This window comes from Lachnellula hyalina (genome assembly GCF_007821495.1).
Source record: "Lachnellula hyalina strain CBS 185.66 chromosome Unknown contig00194, whole genome shotgun sequence".
Taxonomy (NCBI): domain Eukaryota; kingdom Fungi; phylum Ascomycota; class Leotiomycetes; order Helotiales; family Lachnaceae; genus Lachnellula; species Lachnellula hyalina.
In genome coordinates this window covers 1-16,823 of record NW_022157308.1, presented here as the reverse complement: position 1 = coordinate 16,823, position 16,823 = coordinate 1, and the positions used below count along the sequence as shown (strand labels likewise).

Genomic DNA, 16,823 nt, shown 5'->3' with positions numbered 1-16,823 from the left:
CTAGTCGCCTCTGGGTCGGACCATGTTCCAGCGCGTACGTATTGCGGGCCAAGTCCTGCTTGGGAACTTGCCAAAGATCCACTCCCAAGACTTGCCCTCTTTCTTGTATACCAGTAAGCGCTGCTCGTCTAGGTCTGACCATCGACTATGCTTGGTCGTGCTTGAACACTTCTGCTCATCCTCGCTCAAACAACCGTCATCGTTGCTTAAACCACTGTCATCATCGCTGCTTGCTGACTCACTCCCTTGCTGTGTAACAGTCCTGGCATCTACGGCTCTGCCATGCTGGAGTATGGTTGAAAGGGTGTCGTCGAGGATAGGGCTTGCCTCCGCGGCAGTCGACACAGTCGTTCCGCTGGACGAGAGGCGGGATGAGGCATGCCAGCTAAAGCCAGTCACGAAGAACGAATGTTGCTTGATCGGCTTGACCGTGAAGTCATTAATCTTCCTAATATGGCTGGTGCTTTCGATGAGCCGGGCAACCTGACTGAAAGAGACTCCTCGCCTATCACAACCCTCCCGGATCACTGCTGTAAAGGAGCAGCAATGTAGGGATTGCGGACAGAAGGTAACTTCAATTAGCGTCGGTAGGATGCTTCTAGACGATCCGCCAAGGTCGCTGCAGTTAGATGGCATCTCTGTGTCCGTGGCTTGTGAAGGCGCCGGCGAAGGCAATCGACCCTTTCCACTGGATTCTACGGCGACTCTCAAACCTTGATCAGGAGGAGAGTGTGATTTCGGATAGTGTCGATGGGGTTTGGAGTGTGGTCTATGTTGACGAATAGATCTCTGCCCAAGATGGTACTTGCGCTTCTTTTGCATTGGGCCATTGATGGATGAGGATGGTCGTTTCCGCTTAATAGAACTTGGCCTCCTATAATCCTCGTCCGACTTGGGATTGTTGTTAAACTCGTCGTCGCTACAGCTATCGCTTCTCAACTTGTCTTCACTTGGCTCTGGAGATGGATCGCGGTTGGCGAATTCTGAGCTTTTATTCTTCTTGCTGAATAGATGGGTGTCGCCAACCTTTTCGCTCGTCAGCGCTGCTATTACATCTTCTTTCACCTCGTGCTGCAGCTGCTTGCCATCCTCGTTGTCGTTATCGTCATCCTCCTGCTGCTCTGTCCTCTTCAAAGATATCGGGATTCAGTGCAGGGCGAGCTAGCTCACGTTTGTCTACCGCGCTTTGATCTGTAGGAAGATGATCTGGGGATTGACTATAAGGACAAGCAGGATGGGACATTATGACCTCGGATCTAGCGCGGACCGTACAGTGGTCTGCTGCACTAATGTGGTCATTCAATGGCTCGCTCGAGGCACGGGAAGAGAAAGAAGTACGAGGGCGTGTAGGATTAGACGTCGAAGGTTTTTGCTCGGCAAGCTGCAAGCGTGGAGTCTCGAGGAAGTTATCAATATTGTGCCATTCATCGAGATTAGAAGGAGCCAGAGTTGTCGAGTCAACGGCAGTCTCTAGGCTATCGAGAAGATCCTCGTCTGCTGCTACACTTTCGGCACAGAGACTAACATCATCGACTTCGGCTCCAGAGGCACTTGAGTCGTCACCGCCCAGCAGCACAATTGGATCTTCTACACTATGTTAGGAAAACTGATCTATTTCCACGATAGAGGGTAGTGAGCGTGCTCACCTAGACTGCCGCCTGAGTTATCGCCTAGTGCTGACCCGTTATCAACATCAAGAGAGCCGTCTCTCTCTACAGCTGTATCTCCAACTTCGAAGGCTGAGTTTTTCGGACACTAATCCTTCGCTGCAAAGCCCTCCTTCTGTAGCGTGGTATATAGCAGTTGTTCGATGGAGGAAAGGTCGCAGTCGTTGTTATTGCCGTCGTAGACCGTGCCGGTTTCTACTCAGATTTCCGCAGGTTAGTTACTATCGCTACCAGTCAAACATCTCGATCTCAGAGCTTACCTCGGATTCCAAGCTTGTCTCTTCCACTATTATCAGCTGCTGCTAGTCGGGCCATGTTAAGTGCTGCTTCACTCAGCTTGCTGTGCTGAAGCTTGTTGAGGATGCTGAATTGCTTCGGGGCAGGTTTGTAGCGAGTTGCTGTGCTCTTGGAGCGTGGAGCAGTCGGCACATAAGTATAAGAGATGGGGACAAAAGTGGCCATTTCGAGTGTGTGGAAATGATTAGAAGTATTCAAGAAATTCTCTGCTTGCTGCTGGCTGCACAAACTGGACTGGAAAATGATGACAGAGGGGGAAATCAAAGGGTTCATATAGGCTTCTCGCACTGCCCTCGCAGAACTGCTCTGCGGCCCACCGTACAACTCCTGCCATACCTTGCTCCCTGATGTCCTCACCGTCAAAAACGCCTCGGCGTTAATGCTGTCCTTCTCGTGCAGAGAGATCCACTGCAGCTGCAAGGTCCTGATACCCTCGATCCTGCGCTCTCATTCCGAAAGATGCCTATCCGCAGCAACCAACTCCACTTCGCTGTCCACTACGATCGGCCGATCTCAGTATCCTTTCTCGATCGTCGGCGAGGCCGTGAAAAGCTGAACAAGGAGGAAGGGACGATCGAAGGAAGAGGTGTCGTATGACCTCGGATACCACCGCATACGCCTATCCGAAAGCTTCAGGCAGACTTGCACATTCCAGGTATTCTCGTCGTTGGTGTCTCAGCTCTCATGCGGGCAGCTGGCGCGATCCAATCGGCATATCCTCAGCAGATCCAAGCAATGCTCCTTGCAATGTGTCGTATGATCCTGTCGTCTCGAATTAGCCCAGATTCGCGCAGTCGAGACAAATACGAAACGTGCTGCGGCAAGAGGGAAACTCACCAGGAAGCTCCCGACGCGTCATCCATCCACCAGCGGCACAGCTAGGCAGGAGCCAGGCCGCGTCATCGTGAGGCATTTTTGCAACTGGCTGTTGTGCTACAATGCGTGCAGACCAAGTCTCACGGCATCTCCGTCTCCGAGGGTTTCTGGTATGAGGATCAGTGGTAGTGCAACAGCGAGGCAGATCGAGAGCGCTCAGAGCCGGCTCAGCTCGTATCTCAGCCAATGCGAGGCAGATCTGAGGAGGTCATTGGCGCCGCGGAGGGTCCGCAGCATCGAAATTTGAGAGGGGTGATCAGGGGATCCTGCTCGATGCATAAATCTCAGCTGAGGCGTGGCCGATCAAATAAATGAGCCTGGGCTAGGCAGAAGGGCCGAAAACGAGGCGCGTGCGAAAGTGGGAAAGGTGGGCCCAGCAGGCGTTGTTGGGTTGTTGAAAAGGAAGAAAGATGAGAAAGGAGCGAGCGATGGAGAGACGCGACTCTTATACCTCGCGAAAGCGGCGGTGGGCCCGTGCACGCGCCTTGCCCGATGCGGGGGTCGCAGTTTCCGCATGCGCACTTGCCGTCTGGTTTATTACTATTACTATCTTAGGTCCTAAGAAGGATATACTATAGCTAGCTTTAGCAGTCTCCTAAAAGCATAATAACTGTATTAGATGCTTATTACCTCTTTTTAATTAAACCTAGCTATTTTATAACTAATAGTAAGGTTAATTACTAATTAGTATTAGTATTATAAAGTGATTATTTACTATATGTATAGGTCTATATTTAATAGTACTAGTAGTTTTATTAGTTGTTAGTTAGCTAACTAAAGTGGTGGTTGCAATGCGAAGAGGTTATCCCATTGCTTAGTAAGCTAGCTCGGGGTCACATGACTATAAAGGCTCTAGTCATATCCCTTATATAGTAATAATAATATAGAATATTAATAGCTATGCATAGCCCGAAGGTCTATTATAATATGTCGAGTACATAACATATCATGTCATCCTAAAAAAACTGCGTTGATATTATAGTAGGCTTAGTCATCTTATAAACTCACATGCAAACCAATCCCCTGCCCCTGTGCACCCTAATTGCGATAGTATCAGAGGTACGAACGAGTCGCAATTCAGGCGACAGCTTCGTGGTCGACTGCTTGTATTTGTACATTACTACCCAACAACCTCAAGGCGACTCTCACGAATCTAGAACTTACAGCCTTCTTCTGCGAGGCATATACCGACTGCATTGAGCTTCTCCGCGCCATCCAACCTGTCCGTCCACTCAACTCCCTTCAAGCAACGCAATCGCGAAGCTCTCGATACCAAGCTCTCTGTGGTCTTAGACTTCCGCATTACAGGACTGACGCCCTGCGGTGCGGTCCTTCGTCCTGGGGTTCGAATGTCGAATATATGCAACCTCTAAATCCCTTCCTTTGTGCCTTCTTCAAGAGCAACCTTCCAACACAGTGTACCCCAGTCCATCATCATGTCAGCTTGCCCCGAGAACCTCTCTGTGCTCTGCGCTGACGATGTATAGATTCTGTTAGTGCCTACAACAGATGTCCTCCTTACCTCCCGCGATCGCGAGTCTGGCGCTCTGTACTCAGATCTTGCTGGATCTGAAGATTTCCTCGGGAGCCATGTCTTGCGATTACCAACGAACCATGCTACCGCGGCGGGAGGGAAGGATTTGCCTAATTTGCGCGAGAACAGAGGGAAGGCCAAGCAATATACAACTGTCAATGGTAGAACGGTAGTGGTCAAGGATGCCTATGTCTATAGTAATAAGGGTTGGTGGTATGGGATTTGAATAGGGGCTTAGATGCTGATTGTTGTTGCAGGCTTCAAGACTCTAAATCAGGCCCAACTTTTGTCGGATACGATATGGTACCCGGACTCTTTAGAACCAAGGCAATGGTTGGTCTATTACATATCGCGGCCTTTATTGGGGTTGTTCGAGGAGATCAAGACTATACCGGCCATTATTCCAATGCGTCTACCGAACGGCAAGCCAGCTCACCTTGTCAAAGCCGAACCTCAAGATGAGCCTGGGGAATCTGCAAATCCTCTGCCAAAGAAAAAGGATATCAAAAGCTTCAACGATCTTCTCAATAATTTCCCAATGATTGCTAGACAGATGCAACCCGGGCTGGAGCGTATGTTCAAAGAATTTAACGGTGTCTTTGATAAGCCACTGCCGCCTCCACCCTCTGCATCAAATATTCCCGACCCGGTGCCAGAGGGTCCTATTGCCAAGGCGATGAAGAGAGCAAGATCCAATAGCACGAACTCAGCGCCAGGTTTCCGATCAAATGGTCATGTCGAGCTCCGTGTAGTGGAGGACTTCTTTGCGGAAGATGACGACGATGTTATGCGTGGCGCCTTGGAGACTGCTGTAACAGCCGCTATCGATCTCTTCCAAATGGTTGACAAGCAGCAGTTGTCCCTTCTAGGAGCTACTACAGATCTGACGGGGCCTGTTGTCGAGCGATTGATTGAACGTTATGTGACAGAACAAGTGCATGACACAGTTCTCTATCCTAGACTATGTGCCCTGAAGAGACCGGAAGATATTGAACTGGAGTCTAAGATTAGGCAAATGGAATTCGTCGACATTTCGCAAGTTGGCATCTCAATACAAGGAGGTCAAAGGGGCAAGCATGAGTTGAATTTGCGATTAGGCCGGGCCGTAGAAGAATTTCGAAAACTCGGCGTGGCTGGGAGTCCTCAGCAAATGATGGACGTATTACTTTTGACCTTAAAAACCGTCACACAGCTTACGGAACCGCCAAGGGAATCTATGAACGGCTCGATCTCCGAAAAATCTGGCACAGTCCTTACAATTAATGCTGATACACTGGTATCTTTGCTTTTAATTGTTGTGATTAGGTCTCAAGTCCGGTATCTCCAGGCCCGTTTGCTTTACATGCGCCATTTCATCTTTATTGATGATGTTGAAAGTGGAGAGATGGGATACGCATTGAGTACATTTGAAGCAGTCTTGTCATATCTTGCCCGAGACTCTGGAGGATTACGAAAAGCTAGTCGACGTAACTACAAGTTATGGGAGGCGTCAAAGAAAGGCAAAGTCAAGGATATGATGAGTATCATGGAGCCGGATCGAGACCAATCATCAGATGAAGATGATGAACAAGAGCCTATCATCGAAGACGTAATCGATGAAGATACTCCATGGAGTGGTGTGAATGGCCATTCCAGGCGTTCCTCAAGAAGCAGTGGCAGGTTCTCACAAGCATCAACGTTGAATCACGTTTTCCCTTTTCAAATTCAGCATGAAGATGATGAGGAGGATGAAGAACGAATACCACCACTACGACGACCGAAAACTGTCACAATGGATACCCGAAGCATGTCGAGCAGCTCGGAAATGTCATTTCGCTCGAGGGCTACGACTATCGATTCTATGACGAGCGGGATTGAAGGAGATACATCCATTGAACGCCTTTCCCAAACTCAAGATTCTTTTGGAGAATCGGTCCCGATGATGGCTATTCAGAATGAACGTCCTGAATCTCTGAAGTATATACTGTCTCTCCACGAGTATTATCCACCATATGTAGTTCTTGAGGATTCAAACAATGAAGGCACAACTCTGCTCAGCGCTGCCGTGCAGCTAGGACACACTGAGCTGATTGATATCATCCTGGACTTTGTTTACCACTCTGGACCTGAGTCAGTCGTTAGAGATTACCTGGCAAAACAAGACATCAGAGGAAGAAGCGTTGCTCACTATTTATTTAATGCACCCGCGTTAATATCGAGAGTGGGTCGATTACTTCCTTGGCGGCAAAAGGATAGAAATGGTCAAACTCCTCTATTTGCCCTCTGTCGGTCTTACGACCACGGAACTTATCGCTCGATGGTTGAAGCCGCTTTGGTCGCTGCAACAAGCGCCCAAGGAGATGATGAACCTTTACATCTCGATGACCATATCGATGCGAAAGGCAACACTCTGTTGCATATCGTCAATGACACTCAGATTGCGCTCCGGATTTTGCTTCAGTGCGATTGCGACGTCAACGCTACCAACGACAAGAAATTTACGCCTTTGATGGTAGCCAGCAAATATGGAAGACTCGAGATGGTGAGAGCTCTCTTTGGGGATCCGAGAGTCGACCTTTTTGCAAAGGAACTACGAGGTCTCACAGCTGTTGAGCTGGCCAAAGATGATGATGTGAGAAATCGAATCGATGATCTTATTCTATTTTCAGGACAGCCTGCGGCTGATGGACGGATCACAGCAGTAGTCCGGTCATTCTTTGTCGAAGATGGCACAATTCGTCTTGTCGTTAAATCGGGAGCTCCTTCTCAGAACGCGAGCTTCACAGTCACAACGTGCCGAAGGTCGCTTGCCGATTTTGAGCACTTAGCAAAATTACTGGCACTCGAGAACCCAGCTTCTTGGCTACCGTCAATCTCTGGAATGCGTTCTCCTTTTCAATTTCCATCAAAGCCATCTAGAGCGGTTCTCAGAGACATTCAGATCCGGTTGAATGGATTTCTGAAAATCCTTCTTTCCCACTCTACATTTTCAACACATGAGATGTTGTGGGAATTCTTCCTTGTACCTGATATCCAAGCAGATATGATGGAGCAGCGCAGCAAGCTCAAAGCGGAGACAAGAATTGAAAAGGTAAGGGAAGAGTTTGAGCCCGTTGATGATTTGCGGGATGTAGAGCAGTTCGTGGATCATGCTAGGGATATGGTCCGAAGTGTCAACTACTCTACCAAGAGTGTTGCGCGAAGGACCAATATGATGCGAGTCGTCACTACTGGTACGTACTCATTAGCCTTTCAAATTAAGGCCCGTCTAACTTGTTTAGATCTGTATGACGCTGTAGGCATAGCATCCAAAGCGATTTCAACCCTCGAGTCCCTCCCACAAACACATGTCTCTGCTCTAGATGCCTACGTCAAGACCCTTGCACCATCATCCTCATCGCCATACACGACCTTTCACGCTACTATGCTCTCAATACACAGTACCATCATCGCCATGCTACTTTCTCTCTCCCGGCCTACGTCATTGATAACATCAATCAATGTCTCTCAAAAACTTATCGAGCGTTCGTATAATTCGCTATCGAGGTCCACCCGTTGGCCGTTAGGTCTACTCGATGAAACGCGCCAGCGACTGAACGAAGAAAAAGAAGAGAAGGTTAGAAAAACCAAAGAGGAAGCCCATGAATTAGGCAAAGAATTGAGGTACACACAACAGGTTGTTGCGTCGGAACTTGCGGGGTGGCAAGACTTACACGAGAAGATGGGACGGAAAGCTGTGCAAGATCTTGCGAGAGGAATGCTGACTAAGGAGCAAACGGCCTTGGAGGGAATGAAAAGGGCGATGAGGAAGTTGAAAGTCCAGCTTGTGATGGCCTCAGCACCGAAGCCAAATATGGATGCTGAGGTCAACGGTAGTATCGAGGCTGAACTACCAAATGTCGGTGTTAGTGGGTCTTCTTCAGGAGCATAACTGTTATATTATACAAAAGGATTGCCAAGGGCAATCTTGTGTTGGATAGCAGAATGGATGATTGGGAGTAGGCGTCGGCTAGCGTTGGATTGACGAGCGGCATTTCCCTTCATGAAGCGTTGCATAGCAATAGCGATGATAATTGAAAATCGTTCCGCAGGCTCGGATTACTCTGAAAAAGGCTGTCGCTCGCGTTTTCTTACCGTACGTGAACGTCTTGCATGTTGGCTAGTTAAATATCTCGATCGATCCGCGATGGTCTCTGTCTGGCTTTTTCCCAGTCCTAACTGGATATTCCGTTCATCACTCATATTTCGTTCCTCGGGGGTTTCTTTCGCTTGTTTTGCCGTATTTGTTTTTCACTAGTTGGATTGTGTCGCTCTTAAGGGCTGCAGAAAGAATTGAGTCTTTAGTTGTTAGACTGAGATGATTATGAAGACATATCTTGTGGTTAGTCCCAATCAAAAGTTGACCTGGATGCAATGGATGCAGTATAGGAAAGGTTACTTCAGGTTCAAAAGAGATGGCCTTAAGAATATTTGGCCGGAGAACAGGTACAAAGGATAAGAAAGTGTAATATAAGATATAAACATAAGAGATAAGTCGACCATTCACGACGCCGTACAAGCACACTCTGCATGCCAACATACGACAACTCGTCCTTACGGGTGAGCTCGCTTCCAACGAGGGTCTTACAAAAGCTTTCAATGTCTTTCGTCGTACTCGTGCTAGAGAGAGGCTCAACGTTGATGGTTGGCCCAAAAATGTTCTCAAGTCGAGAGATTTCGAGTTTACTGTAGGGATCCCTAATGAAGGAAACCAAGACTCATTCCTACGTCCCGTCAACTGGGTACTTTCATTGAAAGATCCAAATCGCGAACTCAAGTACTTGATCATAAGTCCCTTCGAGGTCCAAGATTTGTTGCCCCAAATGAGGGGCCAAAATCGGGTGCGCTTGCATGTGTACTCTCCTCGTTTGAGTCTCTCGACTCGTAGTCTTGAGGATCTGTCTTTCTGTGCAGTGCCACCTGTTCAGGATGGCTGGTCTGTCCCAGAAATATCCACCACTCTCAACCTCTTTGCTGGCCAGCTATATCTTCGCGATGCAACGGAGTACCGCACGCTCTGCCGCTTCCTAGGCCTCCGCTTCCAGACATACCAAGACCTCGATATTAGTGCGGATGGCTTCATTTCCCCCGAAGTCCGCCATCTTCAAGACGAGGAGATGGCAGCCGTTTGCAATTTCAGTCGCGGTTCCATCGATTTCCTACGCTTGGTGACAACGTTCCGCAGACTGGGACAAACCTTTGCGACTTCACATGTGGGCAAGATGCTTAGTGGGGATTTAGTTAGAGCGATGGATTTTGAAGTGATCGAGGAAATTGAAGGGGATTGGATAATAATGCAATGGATATTGATCAACCTATGATCACAATTAAGCTGGAGCCTGATCTTATGGAAGAGTATTATGTGTGGGGGCATGGAATTGTTTATACCCGATTAGCTTTCAAATTCCTAATTAGCTGTAAGAGTTGCACACATCACTCGCAGCCCTCCAATTCGCACGGCCCTCGGATTCGCAAGTGCCCACAGTGGTGATACGTTCCAGTAAGAAGTACAGCTTTTTATTCGTTCCTGTCGTAGACTTCCGTCAGCAGCTTAAACACTCACTAGCATCCCTGCAGCGAGCTCGTGTCGCGCGCACATCACATCGCGGCAATCTCCCATCATCAGCTCGTATCTGCAAACCCGATCCTTCCATACTGTAATGTCGGTCCCATCAGCCTCGGTCCCATCAGCCTCGGTCGTATAACGTCGCACTTCGCGAGTGTATCTTTTCTTTCTTTTCGATTGGTGCTATTATAGCATTGATTAAAATTAGAGGCTTGAAGCCGACGGACGCTTCTTTCAAAGTTGAAACCCCATTATCACTCTAGCAGAGCCAGAGCGATTACACCTGCTGTACAATAACAGCTATCCGTACTTCCTTCTCTAGACCATGATATTCTACCTTTCAAATATCGGGTGGTTTGTGACGATTTTTGTGGTGTTGATTTTCTTTAGAAAGAAAGAAAGGTGAAATCGAATTGTTTTGACGATTGATCGTAGTCAGCGATCATACACATATCTGAAGTAGCGATTAGCAAACTCTATAATCTGCGAATGATTTTGATTATGAAATACGCACCCTTCTTGTAGGAACGATGATTATAGTGTGTATTGTGATGCTTCTGATGCTCTCCTGAGTCCTGAGTGGGAATAGTTTGTCCCGTTGGGATACGTGGGTAGCAAATAAAAATTTCGGCAAAGCTACCACCGCGTTTGGGTTGATGCTTCTTGGGTTTACTTCTATAGTTTGAGAGATATAAAGATAGGTTTCAGGTAGACAGCATTCAAACTTCAAAGACTAAAGTGAAGCTAAAAGCTGAAAGTCATCTCGGAGTCGAGTATTTAGAGAGAAAGTTAGTACGTCTCCTTATATATGATTCATATTCACGCGAATTCAGGTATATGTGTTGAAGGTTGTAATTTGTTTCCTTATGCGGCTATGACACCCGCGTATCTACAACGTAACAGTCTCCATATGCTAAAGTGCAACGCAACGCAACGCTATTCCATGAGAAAACTCCACTATGCAACCCCAACTATGTAATATACTCCTTCTCCCATCCACTCACATCCCATGAACCATCTACACCAGAAGTCCGAAGACGACGAGTCCAACAACAGCCATGGCGCCGAGAGAGATTGATCCTGCTCCTGAAGCTTTGCTTGCCTTGGTTGAAGATGCGGAGGGAGATGAGGTCGCCGAAGAAACAGCAGATGCGGAGGGGGATGAGGTCGCCGAAGAAACAGCAGATGAGGAACCGGCAGTAGAGCTGCTAGATGGCGCAGCAGACGAGGCAGAGGTGGAATCGGACTCGGTTTCACCGCCGATGAAGCAGGTGATGTCCTCCTTCTTGATAGTGGTTACAGGATCCAGAGTCTGCAACGTAAGACCGACGCAAAGCTCGATATCAGCGCTGGTGGTGTTGCAGTACTCGTAGCAGCTGGTGGTGATGACTGGAGCGGTCTTGTTGGCGCAGCAGTCGGACAAGACGCCCTTGACATCGTCTCTGGCGCTGAGTGCGAGGACGCAGGTGTTGTTGTAGGTTTGAGCACTCAGGGTATTGGTTAATGGGCAAGACATCTTAGACAGTTGCTTGTCTAGGTGTCGTTATCGAGTTGCAAAGATATGAGTGTTAAGGCTTGAGGTTTCTTGAAGGGGGGAGTTGTGGGAGTGGAAAGTTGAGAGTTGTTGGAGTGTGGTCAAGTTGGGTGCTGGCGAAAGCTTTTATATCCAGAGGGCGGGCGGAGCTCTGTGAATGCAGTTGGTAGAAGCTGGTGTGCGCTATGGATTCATTCTTGGAATGAAGGTGTGAATGGCGAAATGTTTATGGAGTATGTATTGTCCCAGGTTATGTGGATGAAGGCTTGAAGATGAACAAAGGAAGGTGTTAAAGAAAGGAAGAAAGGAAGAAAAGCTACTATAGTAACAATGACATGACCAAAGGATAATGGTGAAGGTGTATGCCTTTGTGGAGATGATCGTTCCTCTTAACCAACAGTCAGTTCTATTTTGGACGACACATGGAAGTTGTGTTGATGCCTGGTACTCCCGTACTCCGCCTCGTGTTACCAACTTCAATAGGGGGGTTGGTTGGTTGGTGGCGCACCCATGGTGGGAATAAGCCCACCCCTGAAGCTTATACGACTACGGAGCATTCACTGGCTCGGACTGAGACTAGACTAGATAGGTCCACGCCCCGACCCGAACCCGAGCTTAGTAAGTTTCAAGGGTGTGCATCTATCGCTCAAATTAATACGGTATCCGACGGTATATAGCACAACACGACCGAGCTTCATTTCATGCTGCATATGTGTGTGACACCGTTTCCATGTGGATATAAATACTACTAATAATAGCAATCATAATAAAATAATCATAAGTTTTAGGTGCTTTACAAAAGTTAGATTTTGCGGAGAATTTTTAGACTTTATCATGCGCATTAGATTCTATCATGCGCCTGACTTGTAGGGCCGTGTCCTCACCCTAAAAAGTCAGGAGCACATGTGCTCTGACAATTAGTCTTCTTCCCTCTATCGTTGTTTGAACTCGTCGTCATGAGATGGTCTCTGATTATCTTGAGTTGTTAGTCTTAGTAAGACAACTTTGGCTAGACGGTATAAGCTGCTTACATGCTTCTGCATGTAACCCACCGAGTCTTCCAGGAACCATCTGAATGTAGAAAGTCGTAGGTCCTGCCTCACTTCAAACCTACCCTGACTGTAGAAAGATCTCCGTTTCAAGCTGAATGAAGCCAGCCGTGTTTATTTTTGACCTCTGCATCCTAAGGTTACAATGCAGTCTAGGATGAGTCCCTCCTGCAAACCAACAAATCCGAGTAAGGCAGGTTGGTTGGATAATCAGTTGCTGTTGGTTGTGTCTCACTCTTTTTGACAGTGTTCTGAAAGTATTACCCCAATGTCTTCACTTCTTCTCATCCCTTCAATCTCCACATTGGCTTTCTAAAAGTAAGCTTTTCATCCTCCGCTTGGCGGGCGTAAGGCAGTTGGTTACATTATCAAGGTTGAGAACCGCAATAGGGGTGTCTCTAGTTGAGAGTTATACTCCTTCGTACCACTTTGTCTTACATCCTTTAGTCTGGTATCTTATCTCTTCTACAATTTCAAGATATTCCTTCGAATCCTGAGTAAGTTTTCATGTCAATCATGCCAAAGAGAACATGAGGTTCTATTTCGAAAATGCAAGAAACTAGGCTACCATCCTTCTCTCAAATGTGGAACCCTCCAGGTGATCTCGTATCCCTCTTTGAAAGGATCATCAATAATAGACTCCATATTACACGTTTCTCTATAAGACTTGGTCGCATCTCTTGCTTTTTTAGTATCATCATTCACAACAGTTCATTGTCTTTTCATCATCATCACATTCATTCATCACCATAACAGTCTTTTCAGCACCAATACAGTCTCTACATTATATACATCCTTTCACCAACTTCCAATCTTTCTTCACGGAGTCAACCCGTCCCTTTCAAGCACACCTAAACTAGATTGAAGTATCTCGGCTCGTAACGCACGTACAATATTAAGAAGCTCCGATCTTTGCTTTGAGAATGCACTCCCCGCTAGCTTTTCTTGCGGCTTTCTGTCTTTGGCAGACTGCTTTTGCCGACGATATTCTCCTCGTTCCTATTACCGCTGCGGTTGCTGCTGGTCTCGGAAGTAGAGACGCATCGCCTCAGGTAGCTCTTCAAAACCAAGAGTCTCTTCTATGGGGTGAAAACCCCAGTGGTAGTAAGTGTAACATGCAAAATTTTGATTAAAGCGCATTCTAATACTTTATTAGGTGCTTTTGTTGTCAATATCACCGTTGCAACCGGCCAAAATGAAATGGTTATATCCATGGACGGTTTCTCCCAGGCATTGAAAAGTGTCTCTTGCGATGGTGACTTGTCTTTGACCTTTGAGAATAACGCTGCATACAACGAAGCGATTCGGGAATGGGATTGGGTCAATGGAGGTGGGAACCGCTCTCTCATTATGATTGTGAACTACCCTGGATGTGGCCAATCAGAAGCACGACAACCCTGGTCCATCAGTACCGCCAAGTATATAAACACTACCTCTACTATCGACTTCACGGCTACCATGCAAAACTGGACAGATATCGAGAACAGTCTTAAGATTGAATGGGGGCCTTCAACCGGAGCGGCCCTATCAAAGCGAGGCTCCCCTCACGTGGTTTCTTTGGCCTCCTCTTTCCCTTCGACGTTGTACACTTACTCCAATAACGCAACGGGTCTCGACTTCACTCTTGGATGTGATAAATGCGGTTCTAGTGGAGCCCTTGACCTCTCAGGAAGCTTCTCCGCTTGGGAAGAGAGTCTAACGGTTTCGGCAATTCCCTCGGACGTCGTATTTGACCGTATGTATATTCCTTGAGCATTTCCCTTTACCCGATCAAGCAATTCTAACATTGTGAAATTACAGTGGATCTTACTCTTGGAGTTTCAGGAGATCTTGTAAAGCCTTACTCTGATACTAAGACATTCCTTACTATTCCAATTGATGGCTTCACTGTCGCCGATGTGCTTAAAATCGGACCGTCGCTAGACTTTTCCGTTGGGTATGATTTCTCTGGTCTCAAAGGATCTGCTACAATTGGCAAGAGTATCACTGCTAGTATTTCAAACTCAGCGATAGCGCAAATCGATCTTCTGGATTTATCATCAAAGGACAATAAATTTTCGGGATGGGAGCCAACCTTTACCATCGGCGACTGGGACCTTGATGCACAGATCGACGTGGGCTTGGAGCTTTATGCCGAGATGTCACTCGAATTTACCGTGACGGTGCTCAAATACGGTGGTGGTGTTGGCCTCAACCTGAAGGTACCAGATGTGAACCTCGCTCTGGATGCAGAGTACAACAGCAAGGGTGGTGTATGCCCGGGCACTAAGGACGATTTTGGGGTCAATTTCAGCGGAGATGTTGCCGTCGACTTGAACTTCGATGCCTTTTTGGATTCTCACACAACCACCATCAACCTGGTATCTGCAACGATCACCACGCTCCCAAGCTTTTGTACGGGATTCAGCGCTGGACCTACCGGGGGTCTCTCGATCTCGGGTTATACAAGCGCCACCTCCACATCATCGGCAGCTATCAGTAAAACGACTCAAGATGTCTCAACCCCAACTACCTCAAAGCCATTTACCATTAAACCCACCGGTACTGGGGCCACGACCACCAATCCAGCTACAACTTCCAGCACCAATGCTGCATGTTCCATCGTAACGTAAGTAACCCTTTACGCCGAGTTTTGATCTTTACTTACTAGATATAGAAGCACCATTGTGGGCGGATCTACAACAAAGAACTGTATGTGCGGCAATGCTGTAGGCCCCATCGCTACTATGTCAGGACCCAAGGGAGTTATCTATGAGCGGTGTGCTATGAACGGAACATTCACCAGTGTTAGCGGTGGAACTGGTACAGCTTATAGCACACAATCTGCTCCCTTCACTGCCGTTACTCTAGCCCATACAGCCACGCTATACTAGTGCATGAGTAGTGCGAGTGACGAGTCCCGTGAGGCATGAAGGGGGCTTCTTTCATATAGAATATGTAATATTAGAAGTTTATAGTTCTAATTACTACTAGCGAATACTACATCAGTTTCAGTTTTGCATATTTAGGAGAGAATTCTGACGTAAACTTAGTCCCTATATGTCTCGGGTATAGTAGAGCTGTAGGTCTTCTTCCGTACGCTAATTATTATTTTCGCTTAATTAAAGGGGTAAACGGAGGGGTAATTGACTTCCTCCTCTCGTAGCTTCCAGCTTCATTTAACAGACCGTATTCTATTTCTGATTGCTATTCTACTATCATATTTAACCTGATTGTTTATAGCGGGCTTTTTGGAGGAGGGATTTGGATTGTATATACGCATGTGGCCCTTGACGAAGGGGGACGGGCTTTGCAGCACATTTCGTTCATACTATTTATGAGAGTCTCGGTCGTGATAGCCAATTAAAGATATTGGGTCTTGAGCTCCAAGGTCCGAGTACTTTGAGAGTGAGAGACGCTTGTACTCCTCAGTCGATAGTTATACGATCTTGAAGGAGTGAAAAGACTCGCTTTTCTTAGCGGAGAGCTAAGACTCCTTTGGCTCAAAGGTCATACCGAGCTAATTCCCTCCTTAATACAGCAAGAGAGGAGAATGAAGTTGAAAATTATATAATATATGAAGTGTCTGGTAGTAATAGGACTTGAGCGAAAATTACAGAGTACGGAGATGGAGTATTCACCATCTGATTCACTAGCACTAACCAATATGTCAGAATAGTCAAGCCACAGCGCATAATCGAATTATAGCTTGATGTTAGCATATAGAAGCCTTCACATTACAATGTGTATCGAAGAGCAAAGCGAGAACAAAGGTTTTATGCTATACAAGCTGACGTAAGCAGCTAAATCCAACCCTGTTGAACCCAACGTGACAAAAACTCAATTCCAGGTAAATGCAACAACGTTTATCACGTGCAACGCTAAACAGACGATTAACCTTCCTTCTTTCACCCCTCCCCTTCCAACATCCCCCTTTCCTCATCAGGGGAATGGACCTCACAAGTCTCGGAGCCAACATCGGAGCAAGCGCAGCTGGCTCCATCACCTCCAAACTCGCCCTGTACCCCCTCGACACAATCGCCGTTCAATTCCAAACCTCAACCCGGCGCCCCCTCTTCTCCGTCCCCCTCAAAGCCTACTACCGCGGCATCGGCGTCACGCTCCTGACCGTCACGCCCGCCACCGCAATCTACCTAACCACGCGCGAAGCAACCCAGATAGCCCTCCTCCCCCACCTAGGCGACAGCGCGCTCAACGATGCCGCGTCGGGTGTGCTGGCCGAGCTGGCCGGCAGCGTGCTCTTCACGCCCATGGAGGTGCTGAAGGCGCGCCTGCAGATCTC

The 16,823-nt window shown here is 47.4% G+C and overlaps 2 protein-coding genes across 2 annotated transcripts; one reads left to right on the top strand and one right to left on the bottom strand.

The window, feature by feature from the left end:
• LHYA1_G008127 (uncharacterized protein) lies at positions 1-2,402 on the bottom strand (the record flags this gene model as incomplete). Its single annotated transcript, XM_031153048.1, has 4 exons — positions 1-1,121; positions 1,171-1,592; positions 1,757-1,862; positions 1,928-2,402. Coding segments are annotated over 4 exons (2,124 nt in total), but the record flags the coding sequence as incomplete, so codon positions are not given.
• Positions 2,403-3,848: 1,446 nt separating this feature from the next.
• On the top strand, positions 3,849-8,284 carry LHYA1_G008126 (UPF0507 protein; the record flags this gene model as incomplete). Its single annotated transcript, XM_031153047.1, has 5 exons — positions 3,849-3,899; positions 3,979-4,278; positions 4,328-4,580; positions 4,632-7,586; positions 7,635-8,284. 5 exons carry the CDS (start codon positions 3,849-3,851, stop codon positions 8,282-8,284), a joined length of 4,209 nt encoding a protein of 1,402 aa, XP_031002020.1.
• Between the last annotated feature and the right edge of the window lie 8,539 nt (positions 8,285-16,823).